Source organism: Anguilla anguilla, chromosome 12, assembly GCF_013347855.1.
Source record: "Anguilla anguilla isolate fAngAng1 chromosome 12, fAngAng1.pri, whole genome shotgun sequence".
Taxonomy (NCBI): domain Eukaryota; kingdom Metazoa; phylum Chordata; class Actinopteri; order Anguilliformes; family Anguillidae; genus Anguilla; species Anguilla anguilla.
In genome coordinates, this window is record NC_049212.1 from 15,651,540 (window position 1) to 15,678,321 (window position 26,782).

The following is a 26,782-nucleotide window of genomic DNA, read 5'->3' on the forward strand; positions in this document are numbered from 1 at the left end:
ATGTTCCGCTGAAATTTGCTACTTATTACTCATTGGCATGCTCAGTCAATCAGGATTAGGTAATTGCAGTGCTTGTGTCTTGGCCTTAAAAATCCTGTAGAGAGGGGAAACTAAGACCTGTCAGCATATATGCTAATATTTATTTATTCATTCATTGGACAATGAAATTTAGTTCATTACAAAGTCTTTACAGAGTAATGGCTTTTAAGGTGGGTTTTATTCTGATTTCAGACACCTAGCCCCATTGGGTCCCATTTAATTGTGGACCTCACACACTAGTTCATCTGCTGCCCTCTAGCCATAGCTATAATATACGGCAAGTAACAGAATGAGGCCGTGAGTCAGCCTACAGTCTAATTTTAAACAACATTGAATGACCCTGTAACTGGCATTATATGCTGAAAAAGACAAAAATATATATATTTTAAAATAGACAACACCTACCTCATAACTTCTGCAAACATTGAAAATAAGACATTGACCTCTCTATTAGTATCTGTAAAAAGGAGAGGGGAAAAACTGAAATGTTTCTATAAAACTCCATGCAACAAAATACGCATTCTTCTGCTGCAATCTTAAAACTATGTGGAATTTGTTTCACAAAAGCCTGGAAAGTATCAATGGAACATTGGGTGAGTATAAGGTTTATTGTTCTGAGATTATATTTTAGTTCCATAAAATGAAATGAATACAGGAACTCACCTGTCACTGCAGCCTGAAAAACATTCAAGCTGTTTAAAGCAGGAGATTTGTCACACAGAGGTCGTTTCTTTTTCATGGGAGAACTTTCACAATACATGGGTGCTTCCTCAACCTGTCAAACATATACCACTGAATTTATTTGTTTATTAAATTCATATTGTGCAAAACAAATATTATTACACCCGCCAGCCATCACACCAACAAAACCAGGGGTAGGGGTTGGCTGTCCACAGGATCATACATTTATCTTTCTTGTAACTTTTTGGTGACTATTACCATTACTGTTACTTACTATTACTACTGGTGACTATAACTATTTAGTGCACTAATAAGAACATAATCCAAACATATTTTCTGACCTCTTTTGTCATTTTAGTCTTTGGTCCCTTAGCGTCCACTCCTCTTCCGGTCACTGTCTTGCCTCTTCCTGTCATTTCAACCTAATGTATCAATTTACTTTTGTTGTTAACCTGCGGGTTTTGGAACAGAAATGTTACGTTTGTCTGTCTACAAATAGCAATTTTAGATAGCTACTTTGGTAACGTTATAGATGGATGATTTGTACTCCCCATATATCACTGCTTTAACGTTTAAGTCACAGAGGTTGGTGGGTTAGCTACAACAGCAACTCAGTTTTAAATTAATATTGTCTACGAAGAGTAAGATACAGAATATAAGCACCACGCTGTGAAAAAATGTATAACGTGATAGTTGTAAGAAAGAAAAAAAATGACTCAGTTAACATGTAGCTAGTCTAGCTAGCAAAGTATCATCGCGACGCTGTAGTCTACTTAGCTAGGCTACACTCCAAAGTTTGCTTGCTAGCAAACGTTACGAGGAAGCTCGGTTAAAATATTTAAATAGCCACAAGACTTCTACAAGTAATAATTTGTGAAATGCAATTACGATAAGATAACTTTCTTCTATAACCAGCTGAGTATATTTATTTCTTATTTCATACTGACGTGCGGACAAAAGAGTAGGTGTAGACTACCTAGCTAGTTTCAAGCTCGCGCATCTTCCTGGCGCTCGAGGGGAAAAAACGATCTTTCGCGTGTCATACAGTGAACTAGTGATGTTGACAACGATAAACCTAGAAATGTCGTCTTGTGTCGGTTATATACTGTATGTTTGCATGTAGTTTGGAGAATGTTCGGGATTGTCCGACCTGAGTCAATGGAATAGCGTGTGAAGTAGCGCTTTTTTGCTGTGGTGTTGGTGACATACAAGCTATAATCTTTGCACCTTTCCTTGAGGGGAAAAAAGATGTCAATTCATACACACTACACATCTAATATACTTTGATGTTTGTTTTTATTTTTCAATAATAAAGAAAACTAGAGGAAACAACCACTGGGATTTAACAACAAAGACTTGGGGGCTTTAGCCACACTAGTTTAAAAGAAAAGCTTAAAGTGTGTGCCGGAATTACCATGTGAATTTTATAAATTGCTTTGGCTAAACATGTCTGCTTAACAACTAAATTGTAACTTTTGATTAACTCAAGGAGCTACATGACATTTCAAGAAAAAATTCTTGTTATTATGAAGTGCTGTACCAAAGAGAAAATAAGACTTTTTCACAAAAAGCCACACCATTTGACTATAAATGAATAGATAAATAAATAAATACATAAATAAATAAATATCAGGCAATCAAGTTTTTAAAAAATGAGATTATTACTCCTGTACAAGGGGTGTAGTCCTCTCTAGTCTACAGGAATATTCTAGCATGTCACACTACCCCATCCCCTCAGGAGACAGCCATCCGACTCTGGGGCTCAGTGGCCTGCTGTGGGTCAGGCCCTCTATGAGGACGGCGGGTCAGAGTTAGAGTAGTGTAATGGGTCTAGGAGGACAGTGAGAAACAACACTGATCTGTGTCAAAGGCAGGCATGCCTAAGCCCTTATTGGCTGTAGTAGGGGGAATGAGAAGGAAATGAAAAAGAAAGGAAACTATTTTTATGACTTACATACATTTGCAATATACACCCGTCAATATGGATATAGGAGCTTTAAAACTACATTACACATATTACAGCACAAATGCAGGCTCCTGCACTGGACATTAAAACATTTGTTCTTCTGTTTGTGCTTTCCCTGCTGCCCTCTCCCTTTCCTGCCCCCTTCCCTTATTGGCATCTGTGCAAGTAACTGCATGTCCTTCCCTTGAATCGGAGGGAAAGTGCCTTGTCTGGTGCTTGCTGTAAATGAAAGCAGGTGCTCTCAACATGGGTGAGAGGCACGATGCTTGATCAGATCCGGTTTCATAGTAACAGTCAGTCTTTGGAAACCTGCTCCAGCAGTTATTTTCACTCTAAAACTGACTTCATTTCATCCTTCAGTTCACAAAGCTACTGGCCTGAGGCTCAGGATCTTTGCATTGGAGGGCGCAGGAGGACACCGCCCCCCCACCCACTTCTTAGTCATCAGTGGTGGCTGGTGCTCCATTAACGTTAGCGTTGGCCTTGTTCTTTGATCTGGAGTGGAAGGAAAAGCGTTTGATGAGGCGTCGGGAGAAGCTTCCAGACTTCTTGCGCGTGACGGAGTTCTGGCCCAGGTTGGAGACGTCCTCGTGGGACCGGCTGAGGCTCGGGTCCTTCTGTTGTGCTCTTCTCCGAAACAGGAACTTTGTGCCACTGCGCAGGAAACCCACTGCAACACCACAGGAAGTTTGAGCTCACTATACAGGAAGTAAATTGTTACAACAGAGGAAGTCATAGAACATTCAAAGGATGATAATATCAAAGATTTCTGAAATGCATTCTGCTGTGCTCTCCTCCGAAACAGGGACTTTGTGCCACTGCGCAGGAAACCCACTGCAACACCACAGGAGGTTTGAGCTCACTATACAGGAAGTAAACTGTCACAACAGAGGAAGTCATAGAACACTTCAAATGATGATAATATCAAAGATTTCTGAAATGCATTAGTAGTTTACAAACACAAATACTAATCACCAGTTGTACAGATTGTTTCATCAGAGCTTGTACAAGAGCCATATGGTTTACATATGACGTGTCTTATGGATATGAATGTTAATGAGTGCAGGATACACGTCCAACCTGTCCTTATCTGCTGAACAAGTCACAATAGTTTAATATTGTTTTTTTATTTATTTAATGGTTATAATTGGGTTACAAATTTAAATAAATATGCATGGTCACTTCTGGGGAATATAACCACAATTTGAATCCAGTTTCCTGGACGTTGAAGTAGAATATTAATGCATATTTGAAATGTATTGTTTTATTATATTGTTTAATTGTAAATCACCTTGATCAGCTGTCCTGAAAAGCTCCAGATGTAAAGTTTATTATTAGATAACAATGGTACACTAATGTGTATTATATATTAATATGGAGGTGTGTCACCTTTGTGGTCCTTGAGACTGCGTGTCTCCAGGGCCCCGTTGGAGCCCGTCTCAGACTCCAGGTCATCAGCGGAGTGACGCTCAGAGTTACTGGAGCGAGCTGCCTCATCACAGCTCTGCCACACGACCCTCTGAGAGCTGGACCTGTCGCTGTTATTTCCCAGCAGGGAGTGCTCCCCCTGCAGGCCAGTGTCTGCTATTGAAGTGCAGCCAGATCCTCCTGCTGCCATGGGGTCCTGAAGCACCAAAACACTCTTTACCCACAGCACCAGAGCCATGTAAAGAGTTACAGTTGACCTCCTCAACTCGACACAGTATACGTGGTTACACCTTACCAAACTGCTTATTATCATTGATGCACAAGGTGAGTATACAGCCTGATTTATACTTCTGCGTTGAATCTACGTAGAGCCTACGCCGTAGCCTACGCAAGTGGCCTACGCCGTTGTGAGCATTTTTAATTGTGCGTGGTCTGTCTGTGTTGCTCTGCAATACACCGCCAAAACGCTAGTTGGAAATGCGTAGGAGGAAATGCGATGCTACCAAGCGGACCAATCACAGTTGTTGTGGTCTGCGTCGCCGCGACGTGTAGTTACATTTCTGGGGAGGTGCACGTCAGGCCACGGCGTAGGGAACGCGGCTACGCCGTACCTATGGCGTAGATTAAACGCAGAAGTATAAATCAGGCTTAACACATAAAGTCACAGTAATGAAGAGCTAGAACAGCATTGAACAATTAGCAAATTCTATATTGCTTTCATAACCTCATGTATAGTAGGTTGAGTATAAATGCTGAGCTCATGAATATTGACAGGGTACTGAATCTGACCTTTGACCCCGCAGTGATGATAGTGGCACCCCTTTTTGATGATGCCTGCTTCATAATTAGGTGTCTAATGGCAGTGTCATCTATGGGGTCTAGGCCATTAGAGAGGAGAGCCTTCACTGTGGACAAACACAGCAAAAAACGCAAGCATCACAGCAAGTGCAAGCAATATATTGGCTACATTTACACATTTTTAACCTTCGAGCAGGCGTACAATATCCCTCCCCAAAAAATGTAAGCCATTTAAACTCTCCTGAGGTCTGTCCCTAACTGGACCAATCACCGCACATCTGTTATAACAGCTGAACCAATCAGAGCATGCATCTGAACTCACAGCTGCTGGTGGGACTGGAGTTTCCACAGGGCTCTCTGAGTACTGCTATTTCTGCCTGCTTCACTCTGTGAGGAGAACAGGAAGGAGAACCAGTACCTGCAGAGAAAGAAAGAGGAAGAGAGAGAGAGTCTTTCCAATGATCTACCCAACATCACAATATCGGCCTGTTCACACCAAATAATATCAGTAGTCATACAACTCCCTGACTTCCTGTACAAATACTGTGGGAAAATTCCAATTCATTTCTAGCATGTCAAATAAATTGTAGTTCTAGACAGATTCTTAATCATTGTGTACATTATGAGTAACATTCTGGAAGATCTTCCAACTCTCCCGCCAGCAGGAACAGGGATACGGAATGATTCTGACCTGGTTTGCAGGCCAGAAACTGTTGTGTCTGAACAGTAGGAGCCATGCTGACCATCTTGCAGTCGGGAATTGGGCTGTTGTCTGTTTCCACCTCCTGCGTAGGGTTTGGCAGTACACAGAGCTGAGTGTCACGGTGACAGTTCTGGGCATCGCCTGCCTCCAGGAACACCAGCTGCAGGGGGAAGTGGACTTTTAACACAGTTGGAGCAGTTTTATTTTTATTTATTTACTTTTGTTAGAACACCACTAGGTGTCCAAGAGAGGAAAAAGACTGAACCTACTATACTATACCATCCTATGACAGCAGTCATAACTAATGGGAAAATTAAGGGGGGAAATTATGGACTTCTGATTAATATATTTGTGAGATCTTTTATTTGGCTACTTGAGCACAGACATGAGACATTCAAAAGTCGATCACTTGCCTCCAGGATGACAGTGGCTGTGGGCGGGAGCCCGGGGCCTGTGCTGACTGACAGAACCTGTCGTCCAGTGGGAGTTCTCCGTGAGAAATTCAGGGGTATGGATGCTTGGCCTGGCAGGAACTCTGTCAAAAAAAAAAAAAAAAAACACCAAGCTTTGCTTATGCAAGTCCTGAGATCAGCAGAACTTACAACAGCTTCCATATAAGATGTGTGGATTGCAAAAAAGCCTTGTGTGCAGATTCTGTTCACATGAAAATATTTTTACCACCTACATAAGCATCCTGCAGTGTGCACCTGTATAATGATAAGCTCTCATCATCTTTTCTCATCAGTGACTTTTATACTGAAAGGAATCTTACTTTCCCCCATGCTGTTCCTCTCCACCAGCCGTATCCTCAGCCCCTTGGTGTCTGCATCCAGGTCGCTGTGAAACCAGTAGTAATTCAGAGCTGAGCCCACAGACAAATTCACCGAGTAGTGTTTTAGTGTGCAATTCAGAATCACTAAAGTAGTGTTTTAGAGACATTCTAGCAGCTTCTAGCATTGCTAAATTAGGGACAGCCACAGGCCAGGTTCTTACAAAGCCACATCCTCGTTCCACTCCAGCTCCGCCCCTGGTCTGACAGGGGCAGGCAGGAAGTCACTCCTCGCCTCCTGGGTTGGTGGGTCCAAATCAAATGCACAGCAGAGCTCCCGCAGCTGGAATAACTGGCCCCCTGAGGACACAAACTACCACCGTCACTGTCGTTGCTCCGTGTGAACTAAAACCTTTCCCCCTCCCCCTGTTAAAGCCTTACGCCTTCCTCCTGTTGAAGCCTTGGCTCCATCTCCTATGGCTTCTCCTCCAGCTAAAACGTGACCTCCCTCCCCTCCTACAGCCTTACCCCCTCCTGTGAGGCCAGTCACTCTGAGGTGATGGACTGCAACCCGTTGCACAGGGGTGCCTGGTGGAGGAGAGCTCCGCCCCAGAGTCTGCCTCTTCGCTGGAGACTGATGAAAGAAAAATACAGGTGAGGTCACCCTTCCATGCTCAGTCCACAGTGAAAACCAGCAGATGGCAGGGAGGAGAGATGTTTACGTGTGTGAAGGAGTGCAGAGAGGAAGGGGTAGGTGACTCACTGCTGGGCCTTCACAGGCTTTCAGGTTAACCATCATGGCAGGGTGAGTGCTGACAATGGCATTCTCCACCAGATCCTCGATCATGTTGACATCCACCACTTCCTCACATCCCTGAACAAAGCACAGCACCCAGATGTCGCTTAGACAGCAGATCACATTCCTCATTAACTGACCCAGTTCAGTCTATCTGACCTCGCTGAGTTTTATACCGCGTGTGGATGGAGTAGACTGGCCCAAGATCAGTCTATATCACCTCTTGATGCGCTCGGCAGGGGGACACGGCCAGAGATAGCAGAGGCTGCTGGGAAAAAGACCAGGACACCAGAAGACCCTCTTCATCCACTTCCTCCAGAGACACCACCAGCTGGAGAGGGAGAGTAGAAATATGGTTCTAGTGTTTATGTGTTTTGAGAGCAAGAAAGGTATAGTGATATCTCAGTCAGAATGCTTCAATACAAGACAATGAACAGATCAAGGGGCAGAATGGTATTTCAGTTCTGAAATATGTTTCTATTTATTTGTCTTTATTTTGAAAGTTAGTAATAGATGCTATCTCACCATTCACCAATACAAATTACACAAACTGGTATTACCTGAAACTGTGCTGGTGCTATAGTGACTTGGTATGTATCCACGGACACCGCTGCTGGTGATTGCTGAGTGACAGTCACTGGGAACGTTAATGTGCCAACTTTACAATCGCACTGCAACACCTGGAGCAGACAGACAAAGAGAAAGAGAGGGGGAAGCAGTTATGGATAACAGCCAACAGACCATAAAATAATGGTAACTAAATGACCCTGCATTTAGAGAAGTATTTATTTACAGTTTAAATGATCCAAACTCACCATAGTGGATGCTGATTGGTCCATGCAGGTCACCTGACCGATGGAGGCAGATGGGGGGAGCTGCAGATTGTCCTCAAAAGTGATCTGTATTGAGCACTGCAGAGGGAGAGGAGCACCATGGCCTGGTTAGAGTATTCTCAAAAGGTTCTTCCAGCCTATGAACCTTCTTAAACAGCAGATAAAAGGCAGATGACAACTTGGATACGCTTCTGTTCACAGCTTCAACAACATGCTGGAATATCGTGAGGAGAGATGATATTGGTGGCTTCCATCATAAATCCCTTTTTAATAATAATCTTATTAAACTAATTTCTAAAATATGACAACAGCCTTCACCAATCTGAAATCATTTCTAAATTACATAAAGAGCCTTCAACTCTCTCCCATAATCCAGCAGTAACCCTCACTCACTGTATGCACCCCAACGGACCACTGACCTCACCACAAATAGCCTCTATGCTCTAGATCATTCCTGACCCAGAGCCTTTCTCTCTGGTCCCCAGAGCCTCTCTCACTACTCCCCAGAGCCTTTCTCTCTGCTCCCCAGTCTCCCTCACTGCTCGCCACAGCCTCCCTCTCTGCTCCCACAGCCTTGCTCTCTGCTCCCACAGCCTTCCTCTCTGCCCCCCACAGCCTCTCTCTCTGCTCCCCAGTCTCCCTCACTGCTCCCCACAGCCTCTCTCTCTGCTCCCCAGAGCCTTTCTCTCTGCTCCCTAGTCTCCCTCACTGCTCGCCACAGCCTCCCTCTCTGCTCCCACAGCCTTCCTCTCTGCCCCCCACAGGCTCTCTCACTACTCCCCACAGCCTCTCTCTCTGCTCCCCAGTCTCCCTCACTGCTCCCCACAGCCTCTCTCTCTGCTCCCCACAGCCTCCCTCTCTACTCCCCACAGCTTCTCCCTCCCTGCTCCCTACAGCCTCCCTCTCTGCTCCCCACAGCTTCTCCCTCCCTGCTCCCTACAGCCTCCCTCTCTGCTCCCCACAGTCTCCCTCTCTGCTCCCCACAGCCTCCCTCTCTGCTCCCCACAGCCTCTCTCTCTGCTCCCCACAGCCTCTCTCTCTGCTCCCCACAGCCTCTCTCTCTGCTCCCCGCAGTCTCTCTCTCTGCTCCCCACAGCCTCTCTCTCTGCTCCCCGCAGTCTCCCTCTCTGCCCCCCACAGCCTCCCTCTCTGCTTCCCACAGCTTTTCCCTGCTCAGAGGATCCAGGTAAGCCATCTGCTAAGGCTGCTGTTTCTCACAAAAGGCCACATTTTTACCTAAATCTGGTTGGCAAACCCAGGACACTCACAGATGCCAGGGTAAGTGTCATCTGACCAAGCCACAGCCTGTGACAACCGCATTACAGTTGCAACAACAGAGCCTTCAACAAACTGCAACATACTGTGCTCTTTACATGTCTACATACCGATATGCATGTTTCACTGAGCACATGCTCCATCCTGTGACCTTCATATACATGAATGTACACTTTATGGCATTGTGACAGTGGCATAACCACATATTGCATGAATACATACACCATGTTAACTGTGCACTTAGCCAGATCATTGCTCTCCAAAACAGAAGGGGGTGGGATTCTGAGTGCACCCGTAAAACACAAACTTTCAAACAGGTACAATCAGTGTCAACAAGTCTGCCACTGCAGCAGTGTCACAGAAGTGGCACAAATTGTTTCACTATTTGAGAGGAACATAGTAAACTGCACTCTTTCCCTTATCACAGATTGTCATTAGTGACTTTCATTCATGTTTGTTCAGCTATCAACAATGCAGAAAAATGCATTAGGCCTATATCACACTAAATCATTAGTTCCATTGACAACTGTATTATCATATCACAAGGCCTTCTTTTCTCTCCATATCCCCAGCAAATTACTAACACATACAGCAGTTAATCACCCTGCCTTCCCATGTCAGAATCTATAAAAAGCAATAAACCAGATAGAGACAGTGCCACCTCTGACTAGCTTCAAGAAAGAATTCACCCAGCACTGGTCTCACAATGTGAAAGCACCTGAAGCAGGCAGTTACATAAGGAACCCTTCCAGCTCTTGATAATAATGCACTTCAACTCCCACACCTCCCCTTTCCAGAGCCTCGGTCCAGATCCTTCAATCCCCTAGCATTGTGTGCCCTAGAACTCCCTCTCATCTCACTTCACATGTTCTCTCTCACAATCTTTTATTCCATCAATGTCTCACTCTTCTCTCTCAGCCTGCTTTACTGCCATGACAATAACCATAACTTCACATGAAAATCACAAAAATGTACAATGCACTGCACAGATGACAAATCTCCACGTTAAACAAGCATACAGACACGGAATGTGAAAGTGCTTACTTGTACACATTGTAAATCGAGATGCAAGAGTGTAATTAGTGTTAGTCCTATACGAACCAACGGCTCTCTGGACCATTTAAAATCCAAAGGCACCCAATCAGGACACTGCTGTAGGTGATACCTTCTTTCAGCTGGGATATTTAACCTACGTCCTGATTCAACACACTCTTAAAGGTCTCACTGTCCTATCAAAGAAGAACATGTCCACATTTCCAATCCATGTTATTAGCCTGAAACATGAATTACAGGTGGTAAAATTTAGTTGTTGAACTATATCAAATTGTGTTACTTCCTATGTGTTCACTGAAATCCTTTTTTATTTTTATTATTTTTTTAAAGTGAATACTTCATTTCCCCCGTATACTAACATGACGAAATACAGTAGTCTCTGCACACAGTAAAATGTTCAGTGTTAAATCAACTTTTACAGAGTACACACGGTCCCAGTTGGACTCATAAACTCTGCTAGAGTTTAATTAACAGTGGACATTTTACTGTGCCTGTACAGCGCAAAAAGTTCTATTTCTACATTAGGACTCAGCAAAATTACAAGACTCGATACTACTGAGTCTGACTCAGCCCAGTCCGACTCACCCCGTGTCGACACGCTTGCTCGTTGAGCGCTGTAATCCAGGCCCGCTGACAATTTTCTCTGAAAGACCTGAAGGAGAAAAGAGAGGACAGCAAGCTCTTGGCTCCAGCTGCGCACACCCCCTCGTCTCCGGCTCCCGCATCCCTTCTGATCCACAGTTTACGTAAGGAGCTCCACACGCAACGCGCCAGGACCTGGGGTTTCAGGTTCCCTGGCAGAGCCCACGAGGCAGCATCAGCAGTCCGCCCCCCAACATTGTGCTGTACCAGCCACAAGAGCACTGTCAAGACGGAGACAAGGAAAACAGCGACCAACAGCATCCAGCCGACGTCCTCAAACATCGTCACAGCCGTATGCATTAGACGGTATCACAACGCCCTAGAACGCTCAGTGATGGCATGTTGATGCTAAGGGAAAGTTTCGGCAGAGCAGATTGTGGAGGGTTAATTATCAGCTAGGCAGCCCAATGCTGCTACATCGTAGCCATATTTCATGCGCACATTTCTTTCCTATCAATTCCAGCCAAAATACTAGATTTTCATTGCACAGTTGCTTTAATTGCTCCCGTCGAATCCTTACTTATTGGCTAGTAGGCTAATTATCAAGAAATATATTTGCCATAATTACACAGCAATCCATTAATGTTCTCTGTTAATTAAATCGAATGTCTAGGTCCTGGCCGGATAATTACAAAACCAACTACACTTTCTCTCATTGCTCTTCCTTAATTTATGTGGAAAATGCTTTATTTGAATAATTTTTAAAACAATTACGATTGGGTATATGGAAAATAACGACACGAATCCGCTGTCAAACGTGAAAATTTTGCTGCTAACATCGTTTTAAATTAAGATATAAATACCGCCAAGGAGCCCTTGAGGTCAAAGTCGCCTATGTCAAACTAGCCTTGCAATGATCCGAGATGTCCAGCTCACGCTCTTCTACCCCATGTCCTCATTGATTTGTGACGCTCACGCAGTTACTCAAGCATGCTAACGGGTGATCACGTATGTCTTAGCTAACCTGTTAGAAATTTAGCAAGCTAGCTAACGTCAGTCATAAAAATGCTCTAGTTTAATATCTTCGTTTAACTGTAGAAGTGCATTGTTGTTGTTTCAGATAATTCACCGAAGTCAACGGTAGTCCGAGAATAGCTACTGATGTCCTCCCTTTTGAAGCATCACAGGAGCTGCATGCGCAAGAGCAGGAATGTCAAATCCATAGTTACACAGCGCCAGCGCTACACATATTTAAAGGGCGCGCACGTGTGTATCCACCAAAGGGGTTTTACGGTAAAATGCCTGCAGGGGGCGCTAATACTTTGTAAACTGAACTCAAAGTATTACAACAGTAAATGCGCATGATTGTGAGCCTGACTCTTAACTCTCTTTATTGCATGGAGGACTTCAGCCTCCCGCTCGCCTCCTTTCCAACTAAAACATTAGTTGTAAATAACGATGAGAATATCTGAGTAAACTCGGGCCTACATTTTCACTGATATTTTTTCCAGCATGCATACAAAGTTTTATTTATTTAGAATATTGAGCACGCTCCATTACAATGTGCTCAAGACAGGTCTCTGGAGTTGTTCACCCCGTAGTGATAGCAGTACGAGAGAAAAATAGTTCTGCTTGCTTTCATACTTCTCTGTAGACATGGAGTGATTGGACTTGAATTTCTGGTCAAACACTGCATTAATTAATCAATTACTGAGGTAGAAAAGAAAACCATTGTACTACTGGCCTTCAGATTATGACTACCTAGGGCTTAGACATTGTTCTTTATAATTCAAGAGAGTATGTAGACAAAATTGCAGCTACTATTATATAGATTGTTGCTGTTTTTTGGGCAGAATATTAAATGCATGTATTTGAAATACAACAGAGCTGGGGTGATAACAACCCTTTAGTAAATGAAGTTAAAATGCACCTGTTTTAATTAGGATTGTTTATTGTAATTGTTTTTGCATTCGGGTACTGTTGATTTATTTTTAAGCAGGCTCCCATTTTGTTGGGGCAATCCAATTTCGTGTTAATGTAAACCAGCATTATCCACACTGCAACTGGCACAAAGGGTTGAAGGCCAGCTCTACTCAGATTAATCTTTGGTGGTCTGCATAGAATACTCTCAGACAAAAGCCTACATTAAGGGCACACAGACTCTGTGAATGCAGCCTTGTTGCTTAAAGAGGTCACAAGAGGAAAAAAAGTGAAACAGAGCAGGCAGTGTGTGATCTCAGAAACCTACAGTAGTGACAGACACTTTCTCCCACTTGTCTCAAATGCTTTTTAATCAGAGACATGGGCATGTCAGTCTCTAAATCCACTCAATTCAGAATAAAATAGATTCTTGATTCAAACTAAGTTTGCGTTATTCATTTATGTATCTTTTATTTAGCCCTTTACGAATCCGTTAGCAACAGCCTCTCAATGCTTGAATTTGAGAGATAGAGAGAATTTGAATTTGAGAGATTTACAACAGGAAGACCTTGTAAAAATACACACACACACACAGACACACACACACACACACACTTGTGATCTGGGGTCTGTACAGGCCACCGGTGTAGACTGAAGTCACTGTCATGTTTGTGGTGCCAGCTTGAGATGATGTGTTTTGTGACAGGGCGCATTATCCTGCTGTGGCAATAAAGAGATGCACATGGTCAGCAACAATGCTTAGGTATGCTGTGGCATTCAAATGATGCTCAGTTGATATTAATGGCCTAATGTGTGCCAAAAAAACATTCCCCACACGACCACCAGCCTGCACCATGGGCACAAGGCAGGATGGATCCATGGATTTAATGCTGTTTACACCAAATTCTGGCAATACCATTTTACCAGATTTAACAGCCCAGGACACATTCAAGTTTTGGTGATCACAGGAGTAGAACCTGATGTGGTCTTCTGCTGCTGTAGCCCACCTGCTTCAAGCTCCAATTTGTTGTGTATTCAAAGATGGCCTTCTACACACCACTGTTGTAAACATTTGCTATTTGAGCATTTGTTCCCTTTCTGTTTGCTTGAACAAGTCTGCCCATTATCCATTGATCTCTCTCATATCAAGATATTTCCAGCCACAGAACTGCCAGACACTGGATTTTATTATTTGTTTGTTAATTTCACCATTCCCTGTAAACTAGAGACTTTAGTGCATGAAAATCCCAGGAGGGCAACTGTTTCTGAGATGCTGGAACCACCATGTCCTGGTTCCACCTGTTTGAAGGAGCAGGCTATTTGCATTAACGAGCCAAATGCTGGGAGAAACAAAGTTCAACAATGTATGCAGATTCTGGAATGCCCTGGGATCATGATTCTCGTTCTTGTCAGTTGATGTAGACATGTTTTACAGCCCCTGCTAACAGTATTGCCCAGCATTCCTTACTCCATTACGGTAACATCAGTGACCACAGGCGCTCATCAAAGACAGGTGCTCATCAACCCACCAACTGCCTGTTGATTTTTTTGAAACTTAATGCACTTGTTACAGTTTCTACAGATTGATATAATAAATTAATGTTTAAAAAAAGATTTCTTCCACTGTTCTCGGTTTTCTGTGATTTTCAACAACTTTTCCATGACTGCTCCACAGCTTCAGTCAATATTTTCTTTGACAAACACAAAAGCCTTAGTGATTAATAATATGTAGTATTTTCCCATAAGTTTCCCATGTCCCAGAAATGATCATTTCACTGGTCTCCTGAAAAAATGTGTGCATGTCCCCAGACCCCCCTACAGGGTTGCAGTTTCTCAGGGTTTATGCATTTTTCTCCCCAGCATTCAAACTAAAGTTACACCCTTGGGCAGGGCATTTCTCCTCAAGCTTTCTTAACCAACAACTTCACCGAATATCACTGCTTCTGGAATGTGTCATACACTTTTAAAACAGACTCTCAAAACACAACACATACCGTGCACACCTTCAAGTCTAGTTAAGGACACACATATTTTGTGTTAGTTTCAACGCAGTCTGTGTTAAAAGTCTCCCTCTGCAACACATCAATTGTATATTTGTAGCACAAAGTAGTAACTTTGACACCAAATGTGTTGAAATTGACAGAAGCAGAAAAAACATATTAGATATTAACACATTTTTTGAGAGTGGCGTCACTGAAGTTTCCAATTTTTGAACCTAACAAATTAATTTCATTGCTATTTGCCCATCTTAGCTCATCTTTAGCCGTTGCTCACTATGCAAATTAAGTCATTCACATGCATAATAGCTGACGCTAGCTAACGCCTGTGAAGCACACACTGGCTTACACAAGACATTTGGAGTCAACCTGCACTCTTCACGGACGGAGATTTTTACATTTCTGTTCAGAGCTTTAGAGAAGAAGACAAACAAAAAAAAAAATACACACAGACTCAAGATTACTTATATTAGGCCTGTGTTTGCTAACTAAAGAGGTGCAATGGTGAGGGTAGATTCTCCACACATCTGTGCAGGTAAAGCAGCAATTTAAACTTTTTTATTTGCATACGAAGTTGTGGTCTACATGTGTAAAGATAGACATGATATTTGTGTTGTTATGTAACAAAAATTAATATAGAAATACTTAATTCCAAAATCTTAAGGGTTCCCAAGCAAATTCTCTCATTATCTTTCACTGAGGCCAATAAAACGATGCTGCCTTTTAAAATAGCCTCATTAATATTGCTTTGTTAATGCCATTCAGTACATTTGAATATGTCTCCATCTCTGTCGTAACTGACGGGAACAGATTTTTAAAAATAAGCAACGTAGATCTACCAGCAAATATTGTATAAAAATACTGTTTTTAAATATGATATTTTCTTTTAGGTCAAATTTCAAAAGTAATAACATATAGGAAATATGAATATGCATTCACTTTTTATATTACCTATTAGATTGCGTTAGATTTTCAATATGATTGTTTCTCTAAAGTAATCTAAAACGAGAGAGTTCTTACCAGTGACTTGGAATGTGAATATTAAAACGGCTAGTCTACTGCATAGGTGAGAAAAATTTCAATGATTTAGAGGTCATTTTACTGTTTGTCATGGGCATTGGATCGTGATCAGATAAAGTTGTGTCCCTCCTGATTATAGATATTAACATGAGTGGAGAGCCTGTAGAACCCACAGATGCCCCCAATGAACAGGCGGGTAAGGATGTCCTTAGGCAATCCCTGCATTAGACAGAGGAAATTCTATCTCATTACTAAATAGTTACAGTATACTACACCTCAATTTGTGAAGAAGTTTATGTTCATGTGAAAAATTATATTTCTTTTGTGCTCTTTGCAATTATAATTAGTAATAATTATAAATACCAACATGACATTTTCTGAAAGATTTACTTTTGCCTCAAAAATGATTTTACCACTTTGAATATTAATTGTATTTATGCTATATTTATCATGCTGATGATTGTATATGCTTTTGTCACTGCATGTTAACATGTTCATAGAAAGATTAACTTTTGCCTAAAATGTTTTAAACTTTTACCCAGGGTAGTTTTCTTTGTTTCATGTTTCAAATGAACATACAGCATTACTTCTGTTGCAAAATATATTTATATAGCCTATGGTAGTCTCTTAATGATGGAAACAATTATAAATAAGTTATAACTTATAATTTATACAGTACATTACAGCTCTATATTCATTCAAAACCACATGGCAAAATCACAGAACAGAAATGTATGTACAATAATGATTAATGTCGTCAAACACAAAAAAAAAAAAAATTCTGCAAATCCACCCTATAGCTAATGGTCCAGCTGCAGCTACAGTGATACAAAGGACCCTATGTGAAGTGTGCAAGGTGTACAAAGCTGTCAAAACATTTACCGGAACATATCACAGCTGAGCAACATATAACAAACATATCACAAAAAAGAAGCATATTGCAGCTTTCACTGTGCATAGATAGCAGAGCTATGCAGAAAATGTACAAGAGGGCCACTAAAAGGTGATATCTCCCCTGAGAGCAATAACAAGAGTGCGATTTGTTCCCTGGGTTTGATATGTGGGTCTTATCCAATCAAACCAATTATATGGCAATGCCCATGGTTTGGGACCCCAGACAGATTGGCTCCCGTTAGAAAGCTTTCTTTCTCACATATATTGAGATTTGTTATGGAACATTACATTGTAGATGTTAAGTCCTATCTTGGTGTAAAAGCTTTTGTGAATTGATTTCTGAGAGAGTAGTATCTTATGATCAGCCTCTCACTGATGAAGAGAAAAAGATGCATTCAATCTATACTTTCATAACTGAGGAGAGAAGCAGGTCAAGTGGAAGTGGATGTAGCTGAGCATGAGGCCAGTTGTAGATTCATATATAGATAGATATATATAGTTGCTCAGTGTCAGTGTCCCTCCCACGTTCGTCTTATCTCTGGTCCTGTCAGTGAACGGGGCACCTGGGGGCCTGTAAACATTCTCCCACAATGGCCTGCACGGGTTACTATGGATACAAAGCTCTGCCATTTGCATGGGTGGCTAATTTGCATATTGGAACTTGGGATCCAGAGCAGGATGATTTCCATATGATAGGACAGCAGCACTGTGTACCTATCTTAAATTCAAATGAGGGTGATTGCTAAAGCACGAGAGGCTAACCTACATACCTGACAACACTGTAGGGGTTGTAGAGGTGAAGAGAAAGAGAGAAAGGGAGAGAGAGAGATTACATAAATATAAATATTCAACATCAGCACAAGTGGATGCAATGAGAAAAATTATCACAAATACCAAAGCAAGCTGAAAACTTTATTATTTATGAAAAAAGTTAGTACAACACCTGTGCTACATAGAACCGGAACTTGTTCGGATATGAAAAGTGCACTAATATACAAACATTCCTTATGTTCATGTAAAACCAGAATGTTTGCCAGTATAAATAAAATGTGTGATCACCTCATCGTTGAATTGAAGAGCTGACACCATAACTGGCATGAGGAGTGTGCTCTCTGCTTGTTAAAATCTGTATTCCATCAACATGAGCGTGTAAGTCCAACAGCTCCGTCCGTGAAGTGATTTATTCCATAAACTTTATTTCAAGAATTTTCAGTGAACACATCGGTATGTCAGTTTCTTACTGCAACTGAAAGATTGGTTTGGTTTCAGCTGCAGTAAGAACACTTGCACTTGGTTGTTGCTGCATGCTACTGTGATGGTGTGCTTCATATGCTTAAAATCACTTCTGTTTTCTCTATGTGTTTTCATACAGAAAGTGAATAATATTGTAGTTGTTGCTCACTGAACATTTTAGGTATGGTGTAAATATTTGTATGTGATGTTTTCACAGTATCAGTACAGTACTGAGTCTGTTGAACAGTGAACTGTGTGCTGTAGTTTTCTGCACTCAGTGATATGTTTGTTTTGTTTCAGATGAGCGAAATGGGCTCGATTTTGCCAGACAGGTAAGCACAGAGAGCTAATATGGTCCCGGCTGTATTAGACTCAAAATATGACCTCAGTTGTGTTAGACTGGAAATGTGACCACAGTGTATAAACGATAATGTACTTTGGGATTTTACATGATACGCAGAAAAGAAAAAATCCACGGCTGCTAATCACCCAAAACAAATGGGTGATTGGGTGATCTAAATGATATTTAGAAAAATCCATGGGCACTAGTCACACAACACAACAGGTTCAATTCAGGGTAGATTAAAAAGCATGTTATTTAGTATTCAGGCGTGCTAGTTTTGCCTTTTAAAGAATATATGAATCATGAGCATGAATAACAGGAGTACATCTAATGTCTATTTCATTTTTATACACATCTTCAATCTTCATCCATTTATGTTTTATAATATGTGTGTACCTGTATATGCATATAATGGCACATAAATTTACATAAATGCATATGCATGCATCCATGCACACATGCATGCACAGATGCTTGGAGATACACTGTTGATTGTGATGCGTTTGTCAGTTGGTCATGTTCTGTTCAGATAATATCAGGGAGTTACATCACACACTGGTTCTGAGAGGTTTAATCTCACAGATACTAATGCTCTCTGCCTCCGGTAATGAACAGCTCAGCAAGCGCTATTCAGAGCTTTGAGGGAATTTACATGCAATTGCCCAAGGGAGAGGAGGTGTGTGTTTTTTTGAGTGTGTGTATGGGTGAGGTGGGGTTAGGGGGGTGCCAGTGTTCCAGTTCTGCATAAACATCATAGGAGCCAAGCTCAGGGGCACATCACAGGACAGTCAGACCAGAACCAGAGAACAAAAGAAATATACACTTACCATAATTATTGTTATTTGAGCTTACGTTGTCTGGTGTTTGTACAACACATTTCTTAGCACTCATAAATATTTAACATGAGTTTTAATATTTTTAAGTTTCACAAGATATCTGCTCTCCACAAAAGTTACACTTTTTTAAATTTATGTTTGTAAACATAAAGATATAAAGTAACTGGGTGCTTAGAAGAGAGGCAGGAGCATTGGGTGAAAGAGCATGGTGCTTATAGAGAAGTCGAGTGAAATAAATGTTCTTGTTTGTTTTTTAGATAAAGACAGAGGATCTCAACACCTCCTCACCAGCACACAAGACATGTTTCCTTACTCAAGAATCTCCCAAGCCCAACGAGCACCTGACAGCGGTATGATCCTCTTGCTAACGCTAACTCTCCCAGTCACTGAAAAACTCCCTGTAACGTTTCCTGAATGTCCATGGCTCCATTTTCCATGGTACAGTATGACATCAGCAGACAACATTCTCCTTGCTGGGTGGTCCTAGTGTTACTCTGTCAGGAGACGCAGGGAATTTGAAAACGTATTGATTACAATTTATTTTTAGTCAAAGTATGAGATGCATGTATGAGGGCAGTTATATTGACATGTATGGGGCAGTTTTCCCCTAATATAGTGCCCGGTTCCACAGGACTTACCCCCACTGCACCCCCTTCAGCAGCTGGTGCTGGTGCCAGGGTCTCACCTCCCCTCTTCCTCACCCTTCCTCCTCTCTCAGACCCAGAATGGGCACCAAGGTAAACAGCCACCAACCGATTATACAGATCTGATTCAAATTTGAATATAAGAAATATAAACAGTTACAATTACCTTATAAAATCACAGAATAACTGCAAACACATACAGTATAGAGGAAATAACTTCTCTATACTGTTATTATAAATTATATATTAATTATTATTTATATATTCATATAAATAATAATTTGTTTATATTAATACATCAGTCCAGACAGGTGCAGGCTCTACAGAAGGAGAAGCTGTTTAATTAGTAACTTCTCACCCTCTTTCTCTTGTATTTAATGATAACTGTCATGAATTTGGTGATAAGCAGCTTGTATTTGGTGATAATATGGCTGTGTTTGGTGACAACCGGCCTGTACTTGGTGATAATACGGCTGTGTTTGGTGATAAGTGGTCTGTATTTGGTGGTAATATGATTGTGTTTTGTGATAAGTGGCCTGTATTTGGTGATAATATGACTGTATTTGGTAATAATAAGGCTGTATTTGGTAATAATATGATTGTGTTTGGTAATAATAATATGATTGTGTTTGGTGATAAGTGGCCTGTGTGTGGTAATAATATGACTGTGTTTGGTAATAATAAGGCTGTATTTGGTAATAATATGATTGTGTTTGGTAATAATAATATGATTGTGTTTGGTGATAGGTGGCCTATATTTGGTAATAATATGATAGTGTTTGGTGATAAGTGGCCTGTGTTTGGTAATAATAAGGCTGTTTGGTGATAAGTAGCCTGTATTGGGTAATAATACAGCTGTGTTTGGTGATAAGTGGCCTGTGTTTGATAATAATAAGGCTGTATTTGGTAACAATATGACTGTGTTTGATAATAATAAGGCTGTATTTGGTAGTAATATGATTATATTTGGTGATAAGTGGCCTGTATTTGGTAATAATAAGGCTGTTTGGTGATAAGTAGCCTGTATTGGGTAATAATATGATTGTGTTTGGTGATAAATGGCCTGTGTTTGGTAGTAATACGGCTGTGTTTGGTGATAACGCTCTGCTCTCTTCCCACACAGCTCTGCTATCCCTGCCCTCACAGTCCCAGTCAGGCCTGCTTCAGCACCAACCTGGCTTGGCCCTCACCCCCCAGGTACAAACCCCAGGCATCCATAACTGGAGCATAACGTCATGGTACAGCAATTAAATAAACTATAATTTTCTACAATTTCACATTCAAAAGATAGTTTCTGAAGTTTTGCAAACAGTGGTGTACTCAAACTCAGAGGTGTAGCCATCAGCTTTACATATCACCCAAGAGCTAATATGTTTTGAGGTTCACTGTCAGTAGGGGTCCTTGGAATAGTCTGAACGCTGAACCCGCTGATCCCCCAATCCCCATATGGCACCAATGCCTGAGATCACCATGTTTTGGGAGGAGACTGCCTTTTATTCACTGATATGTACGTTTCTGTCACTGAATGCAGTCAGCGAGTCGCGCGGGTTCGGCAGCGGCTCCCCTGGAAGGCCACCTGGGCATGGCCCACCTGCAGGCCCCCAAACACCTGGGCATGGCCCACCTGCAGGCCCCCAAACACCTGGGCACTGCCCAGCAGGATGAAGCGACCGACCTGGAGGAGCTGGAGCACTTTGCCAAGGCTTTCAAACAAAGACGCATCAAACTGGGCTTCACTCAGGTATCGCCTCTGCCCTGGCACTTGCCCAGTGAGGTAGATTCAGGTGACCCCCCTCCCCCCCTTTCAGGTGCACTCAGGTACCACCCCTGTTCATGACCCACTCCCCTATACATGATAAGTATCAACACTGAGCCACAAAGTAAATGCATTTTTAAGTTGTTTAAACTTAGTGCAAAGTCATATAATGTCACTGAGCGATTTCAGGGGCAGAGAATAGACTTGTTTGCTTTGAATGCTGGACATTACAATTCTTCTCTCTCAGTAACTTCATGTTTCACACACCACAGCGTGTACTGTATTTTCACAAGAAGTTTATTTATCATCTCAGTACAAATGTCAAACCATGTATAGGTGGCTGTCATGGGCTAGTAAAATCGTCCTTTTTAGGGGTATTAGTATTCCATTACATCCATTTCCATTAGCAATTTCTTTTAAGTCACTGTCTCCATGCAATGTGAGATTCTCCAAACTAGAAAGAGGGGAGGTAAAATACTTTCTGGGTTCTGTGAAAAATATTCAATGGAAACCATTTCAATGATATATATATTGGTGTTTGTGAGACATTTTTATTGCTGTCAAGTTGGTTAGGTTATGACAAAATATTTTAAATTTTTTCTTCTTTTTGTAAAAGGTATTTTGTTCTATTTGTACAAGCAAGGGAGAGCAATTTGATAAATCACCCATTTCCTTGATTTACTAATTGGTGCCCCCATTTGTTTCCTCAAAATTAGTAATTCATACCCTGACATTATACTGAATCAGTTCCCTCAGATTATACAGTAAATAATTCTTCCAAATTACACATTTCTATGCTTGTCATCATCCATTTAATGTTATCAGCACTTCACAAGAATACACTAAATGCCTTTTACATGCATGGAATTCTACACAATACAGAAGATGAGTTGCCACCATAGCCAGAAAGACAGAAATGGAAGTCATTTTAAGAGAACATCAAAGTTTAAATGAAGGAATTAATTATTCATTTGAGGCCACAAATGAATAATTTGATTATTGATTTGAGGGCATTGATTATAAACTTCTGGGAACAAATTAATTTCTGGGCATGAATGACTAATTTGATAAAATACTAATTAGTTAGGAGGATACAGATTACTGATTCAAGCTTTTCTCCCCTGACCCCTGGGGGCTCCATGTATTTGAAATTATTTTAGTTTATCTCTACATGTGTTCATAGATGAAAAACTGAATTATATTGTGACAAATTTAAGTGATGACTCGGGGGCTGGTCCAGTTTCGTGAGCTTTTCTGGGGTCCCCTGGCAGGGAGACGTGGGCCTGGCCATAGGGAAGCTGTATGGGAACGACTTCAGCCAAACCACCATCTCCCGCTTCGAAGCCCTCAACCTCAGCTTCAAAAACATGTGCAAACTCAAGCCACTGCTGGAAAAATGGCTCAGTGATGCAGGTAAATAAACGCACGCACAGCGTGTTTCAGATTACAGTCTTTTCTCAGGCTTTTTCAAAGGTCGCACGGCTGGACTTGAACTGCTGATGGCTCATAATGAACATATGGATAGTGCCCTACGTACAGGCTAGGCTGGGAGACACCCCCATAATAAGTTCTAGATGATTAGACAATGGTTATAGCAAGATACAAATAAAGGTGCAAAAAACTTGTGCAAAATATTAGTGGCATTTTGGGAACCACACACTCAAAATAAAGATAAGAGAAGAAAAAAACCATATGACATTTAAAGCTAAGTTATATTGACAATACAAACAATGCTTTTTGCTGTTGCTTGATCAGGTATAGTCCAAATGAATATGTATGTTTCTAGTGTGGTGGATGAATACTATTGCTTCAGAACCAGGGCATGGTGCCGGTTTGGTCATATAGAAAGTATACATTCAAATTCAGGTCAGGTGTCAGTATGCTTTTGCATTTTAATCTATTTAAAATAAAAACGTAATAAAAAAATAACAGGACTCAATGCAATATATCTACATGCAAATGCCATGTATAACAGTGAATGAAGCAGATGCCCCTTTTTTGCTCATCCAGGAAAAAAGATTCTCTGAAATCAATAAACATACAAAAATACACATTCTCATTAGCTTGATGTGTTTGGGCCTCTACTTGAACTGCTTGATTATTTTTAGAAACATTCTATAACGAAATTAGGATGTTTAACTGAAAGTTCCCCTCTACACCCCCACTACCGTCACCAGAAAACTCCCCCTCAGACAGCAAGTCCAGTAATGAAACCATGCCCCTGCTCATCGAATGCTTTGGGAGAAAGAGGAAGAAAAGAACGAGCATTGAAACCAACATTAAACTAACACTGGAGAAACACTTTGTGCATGTAAGTGAAAGGCAAACTCTCACTGCTATAATTTTAGGGTAGGGTTTTTGGTTTGTTTTTCATAGAATTGTTTGTCAATATTGTGACAGTAAAATACACTGAATCAAAGCCGCACTTTAGTTCTTGAAGGTTGAGGTTGTTCTAGTCACTATAACCATCTGAATAAGCTGAATAAGCTAATTTTAATTCAGTTGAGTCTTGTGCTGCCATTTACTTGTATGATCCAATCAGAAAAGGTTATTCTGCATAGCAAAGCACTGTGGTTTGTTCAGATCCCACAGGGTGCTCCAGCAGTGTTCCGCAGGTATTTGTGTTGTGTGTGTTGATTGGAACCCAGACCCGAGTTTGTGCTGTCTGTGTTGCCCAGAACCCAAAGCCCTGCTCAGAGGAGATTGTCATAATCTCAGATCAACTGGCCATGAAGAAGGAGGTGGTCAGGGTCTGGTTCTGTAACCGGCGACAGAAACAAAAGCGGATCTGCAGCCTGTCGCCTATGAAATCCCCCAACTACAGCTCTCAGCTGGTGAGGCCTCTCACATTCCCCAACACTGGCACTGTCCCCACGTCTTACCCCATCGCATAATCTTTCCCTCTGTCTCCACCTTTTTCCCTCTCTCTGCATTTTATCCATCTCTTTCAAGTGTCTGTTGTATAATGTAATTCAAATCCGTGCAGTATTTGGACCATCGATTTGGACAGGTTCAGAGTGATGTTTTTCTACTTCCTGTGACAGGCTCCTACTTCCAGGTCATTCTGTCCTCTCAATGAAAGTGGAGGTGAGTCCAGTGAAATTATGCTAACAATAACATTGTAACTGAAAACATATGAAAAGTCCTGTCTTGGTATTTTAAATGAAAGTGTGTGTGCTATTTATAATAGATTTCCCTGCACTCTGATAGGACAGAATTTCATTGGTATTTCAAAACAGAACTGAGATTTTTTAATCAACTGAAAAAATCTTTTGAAACACTCTGAAGCTGATGTACCCAAGCCCTTAAATTGGTGGCTTGCTTCGTTATGCTGTATTAAAATGCAATTCGCTATAAGGCTTCTCCAAATCAATCCAGCTCTATATGGACTCTATTACCACTGCAATAAAAATAAATAACATATGCGTTTAATAAAATATGGCGAGTTTTTTCCTGTAAATGCTGATTGACATGGAGGTGATTTTGTAAAAAGAGAAGACTGAAGCCAAGGTGATTTTCTTTAAGACTGATACTGAGATGATTGTGTATAACTGAAGAATGACACTGAGGTGATTCTACTTATGTAAATCCTGACACTCGGTGGATTTTGTTTAATTGAACTTTTGTTGGAATGGGCACTGATGCTGGGGTGGTTTCTTTTTAAGCGACGATTGACACAAAGGTGATTTCACTTAACTGAAGACTGATGCTAAGATGTTTCACTAATGCTGACAATAGGATGACTTTGTTCTCCAGTATCGTCTGGTTCCTCCTCCAGTAGTCCCAGCCGTGGGCCGTCCCCTGGCGCTGTCCCCTCTGGCATTAACACTCTGACTGCGCAGGGCAGCAGCCAGTCCCTTAACATTACAGGGTGAGTGAAACACAGCTACATCCAAAAACACTGACACCCGTTCAGTAACTACAACCTAAGATTTGGGCAGAGAGTTGTATCACAGAAACAGACAGGAAACAAACCATTACAAAAAGCAATTTCTCTTGGGATTTAAAAAAAAGTTATTTTTATTCAATTGAACTTACACCACAATGATAAAAGGTCAGTTTAAACTAAAAAACAATGAATGTAGCTATTAATTGACGTTATTACCACCGGTTGAGGACTAACAGAAATTTTACGCCATTTTCAGATCCTGGTATCGAGCATGGAACCACTTGTCCTATCTCCATTGAGAGCGCCATGTACAGAAACACATGCGGAAAACCTGCCAAACGTGCTAAAACTATCCAAACAAACACTGAAACCGACCACACACAACCATGCTAAACCAGAGAAAAGACACTCAAGACCAGTAGCCCTGGGAAACAGCCATTTTGTGAAACCTTACTCTGGTATAATTACAATAACTCAGAGAAAGTTGGAATTTATGTAAATATATGAACGGTTTTTATTTTTTTAGACAAATGAAATAACTTCAAACCATCCTTTCCACTTGTTCTTGTATAAATTTGACTGCAGCAAGTAACAGAGGATTGAAATCAAGAAGCATTTTGTGTGCTGGAGATTGTGATTCCTCTATCCTTATGAGGCTATGTGGGTACACTGGGAAAGACTCGTACTTATGTCAGGCTGTTTACAGCATCAATCATTTTAAAAACCGAAACCATGATTGCATCGTGAATCTTGACTCATGGTGTAAAATGCTAAACCTATGAAGGTGTACATAATCACTGTTTAGAATTTTACTGCAAATATTACCACATTCCACAGTTAGGCCTAATAATGGAGTCACTTTCTTTATATTTGTATTTTTCTACCATTTTTTATGTATCTCTAAGAATAAAGTGACAAATAAAATATGATAAAAAAAAACTATTAGAAAAAGTATCGAGTATGTTTTGTTTCCATGCATATGTGAGATTTATATCAGAATTATCTGACAAAAATTCCAAAGGCTGCAGGTAATATATTATGGCATGCATTATTGATGTAACACGTTAACTCCACAGTCTACGAAAGTATTCCATAAAGCAATCAAGGCAGGTGTTAATTTGAGGGAATAATGTGTAATGTGTGAATCATGTGTTTATATTGTGCCAAAACCGTTTTTCTTTTTTTGAACATAGACTGAGTGTCGCAGCTAGCCTACATTATTTGCACCAGAGCATTTTGTATTAAAATCACATACGAAGTTGGTTCACTTAATTGACCCCCAATAGTGGTTTAGGCTACTGATCGCCAGTTTGTCCATGAACTCCAA

The 26,782-nt window shown here is 41.1% G+C and overlaps 2 protein-coding genes across 3 annotated transcripts; one reads left to right on the forward strand and one right to left on the reverse strand.

Annotated features, from left to right (window-relative positions):
* Nucleotides 1–1,992: 1,992 nt before the first annotated feature.
* On the reverse strand, nucleotides 1,993–12,160 carry LOC118209518 (phospholipid transfer protein C2CD2L-like). Its single transcript, XM_035384854.1, has 14 exons — nucleotides 10,927–12,160; nucleotides 7,996–8,091; nucleotides 7,741–7,860; nucleotides 7,401–7,511; nucleotides 7,148–7,258; nucleotides 6,913–7,018; nucleotides 6,609–6,744; nucleotides 6,388–6,452; nucleotides 6,029–6,150; nucleotides 5,604–5,775; nucleotides 5,235–5,330; nucleotides 4,904–5,019; nucleotides 4,076–4,310; nucleotides 1,993–3,356 (listed from the first exon to the last, which is right to left on the reverse strand). Exons 1-14 carry the CDS (start codon nucleotides 11,281–11,283, stop codon nucleotides 3,124–3,126), a joined length of 2,076 nt encoding a protein of 691 aa, XP_035240745.1. The 5' UTR covers nucleotides 11,284–12,160; the 3' UTR covers nucleotides 1,993–3,123.
* Nucleotides 12,161–15,217: 3,057 nt separating this feature from the next.
* On the forward strand, nucleotides 15,218–26,365 carry LOC118210084 (POU domain, class 2, transcription factor 3-like). Of its 2 annotated transcripts, XM_035385947.1 has the most exons (13): nucleotides 15,218–15,375; nucleotides 16,000–16,056; nucleotides 18,288–18,319; nucleotides 19,424–19,516; nucleotides 19,798–19,903; nucleotides 20,934–21,007; nucleotides 21,342–21,551; nucleotides 22,838–22,979; nucleotides 23,744–23,877; nucleotides 24,245–24,400; nucleotides 24,611–24,653; nucleotides 25,323–25,437; nucleotides 25,712–26,365. In XM_035385947.1, exons 1-13 carry the CDS (start codon nucleotides 15,342–15,344, stop codon nucleotides 25,752–25,754), a joined length of 1,239 nt encoding a protein of 412 aa, XP_035241838.1. In that variant the 5' UTR covers nucleotides 15,218–15,341; the 3' UTR covers nucleotides 25,755–26,365. The 2 variants fall into 2 exon arrangements, with proteins under 2 accessions (XP_035241838.1, XP_035241839.1); XM_035385948.1 differs by lacking the exon at nucleotides 16,000–16,056.
* The last annotated feature ends 417 nt before the right edge of the window (nucleotides 26,366–26,782 follow it).

Excerpts from the sequence above, each read along its gene's own strand:
- LOC118209518 (XM_035384854.1), bottom strand. The coding sequence starts at position 11,283 with ATGCATACGGCTGTGACGATGTTTGAGGACGTCGGCTGGATGCTGTTG. Across the intron at positions 7,259-7,400 it reads CCTGCCGAGCGCATCAAGAG|GGATGTGAGGAAGTGGTGGA; the intron begins GTGATATAGACT and ends TGCTTTGTTCAG. Across the intron at positions 5,776-6,028 it reads CAGCCACTGTCATCCTGGAG|CTGGTGTTCCTGGAGGCAGG; the intron begins GCAAGTGATCGA and ends TTCCCCCTGCAG.
- LOC118210084 (XM_035385947.1), top strand. The coding sequence starts at position 15,342 with ATGGTGAGGGTAGATTCTCCACACATCTGTGCAG. Across the intron at positions 21,552-22,837 it reads TCAAACTGGGCTTCACTCAG|GGAGACGTGGGCCTGGCCAT; the intron begins GTATCGCCTCTG and ends GTCCCCTGGCAG. Across the intron at positions 24,654-25,322 it reads TCCTCTCAATGAAAGTGGAG|TATCGTCTGGTTCCTCCTCC; the intron begins GTGAGTCCAGTG and ends TTTGTTCTCCAG.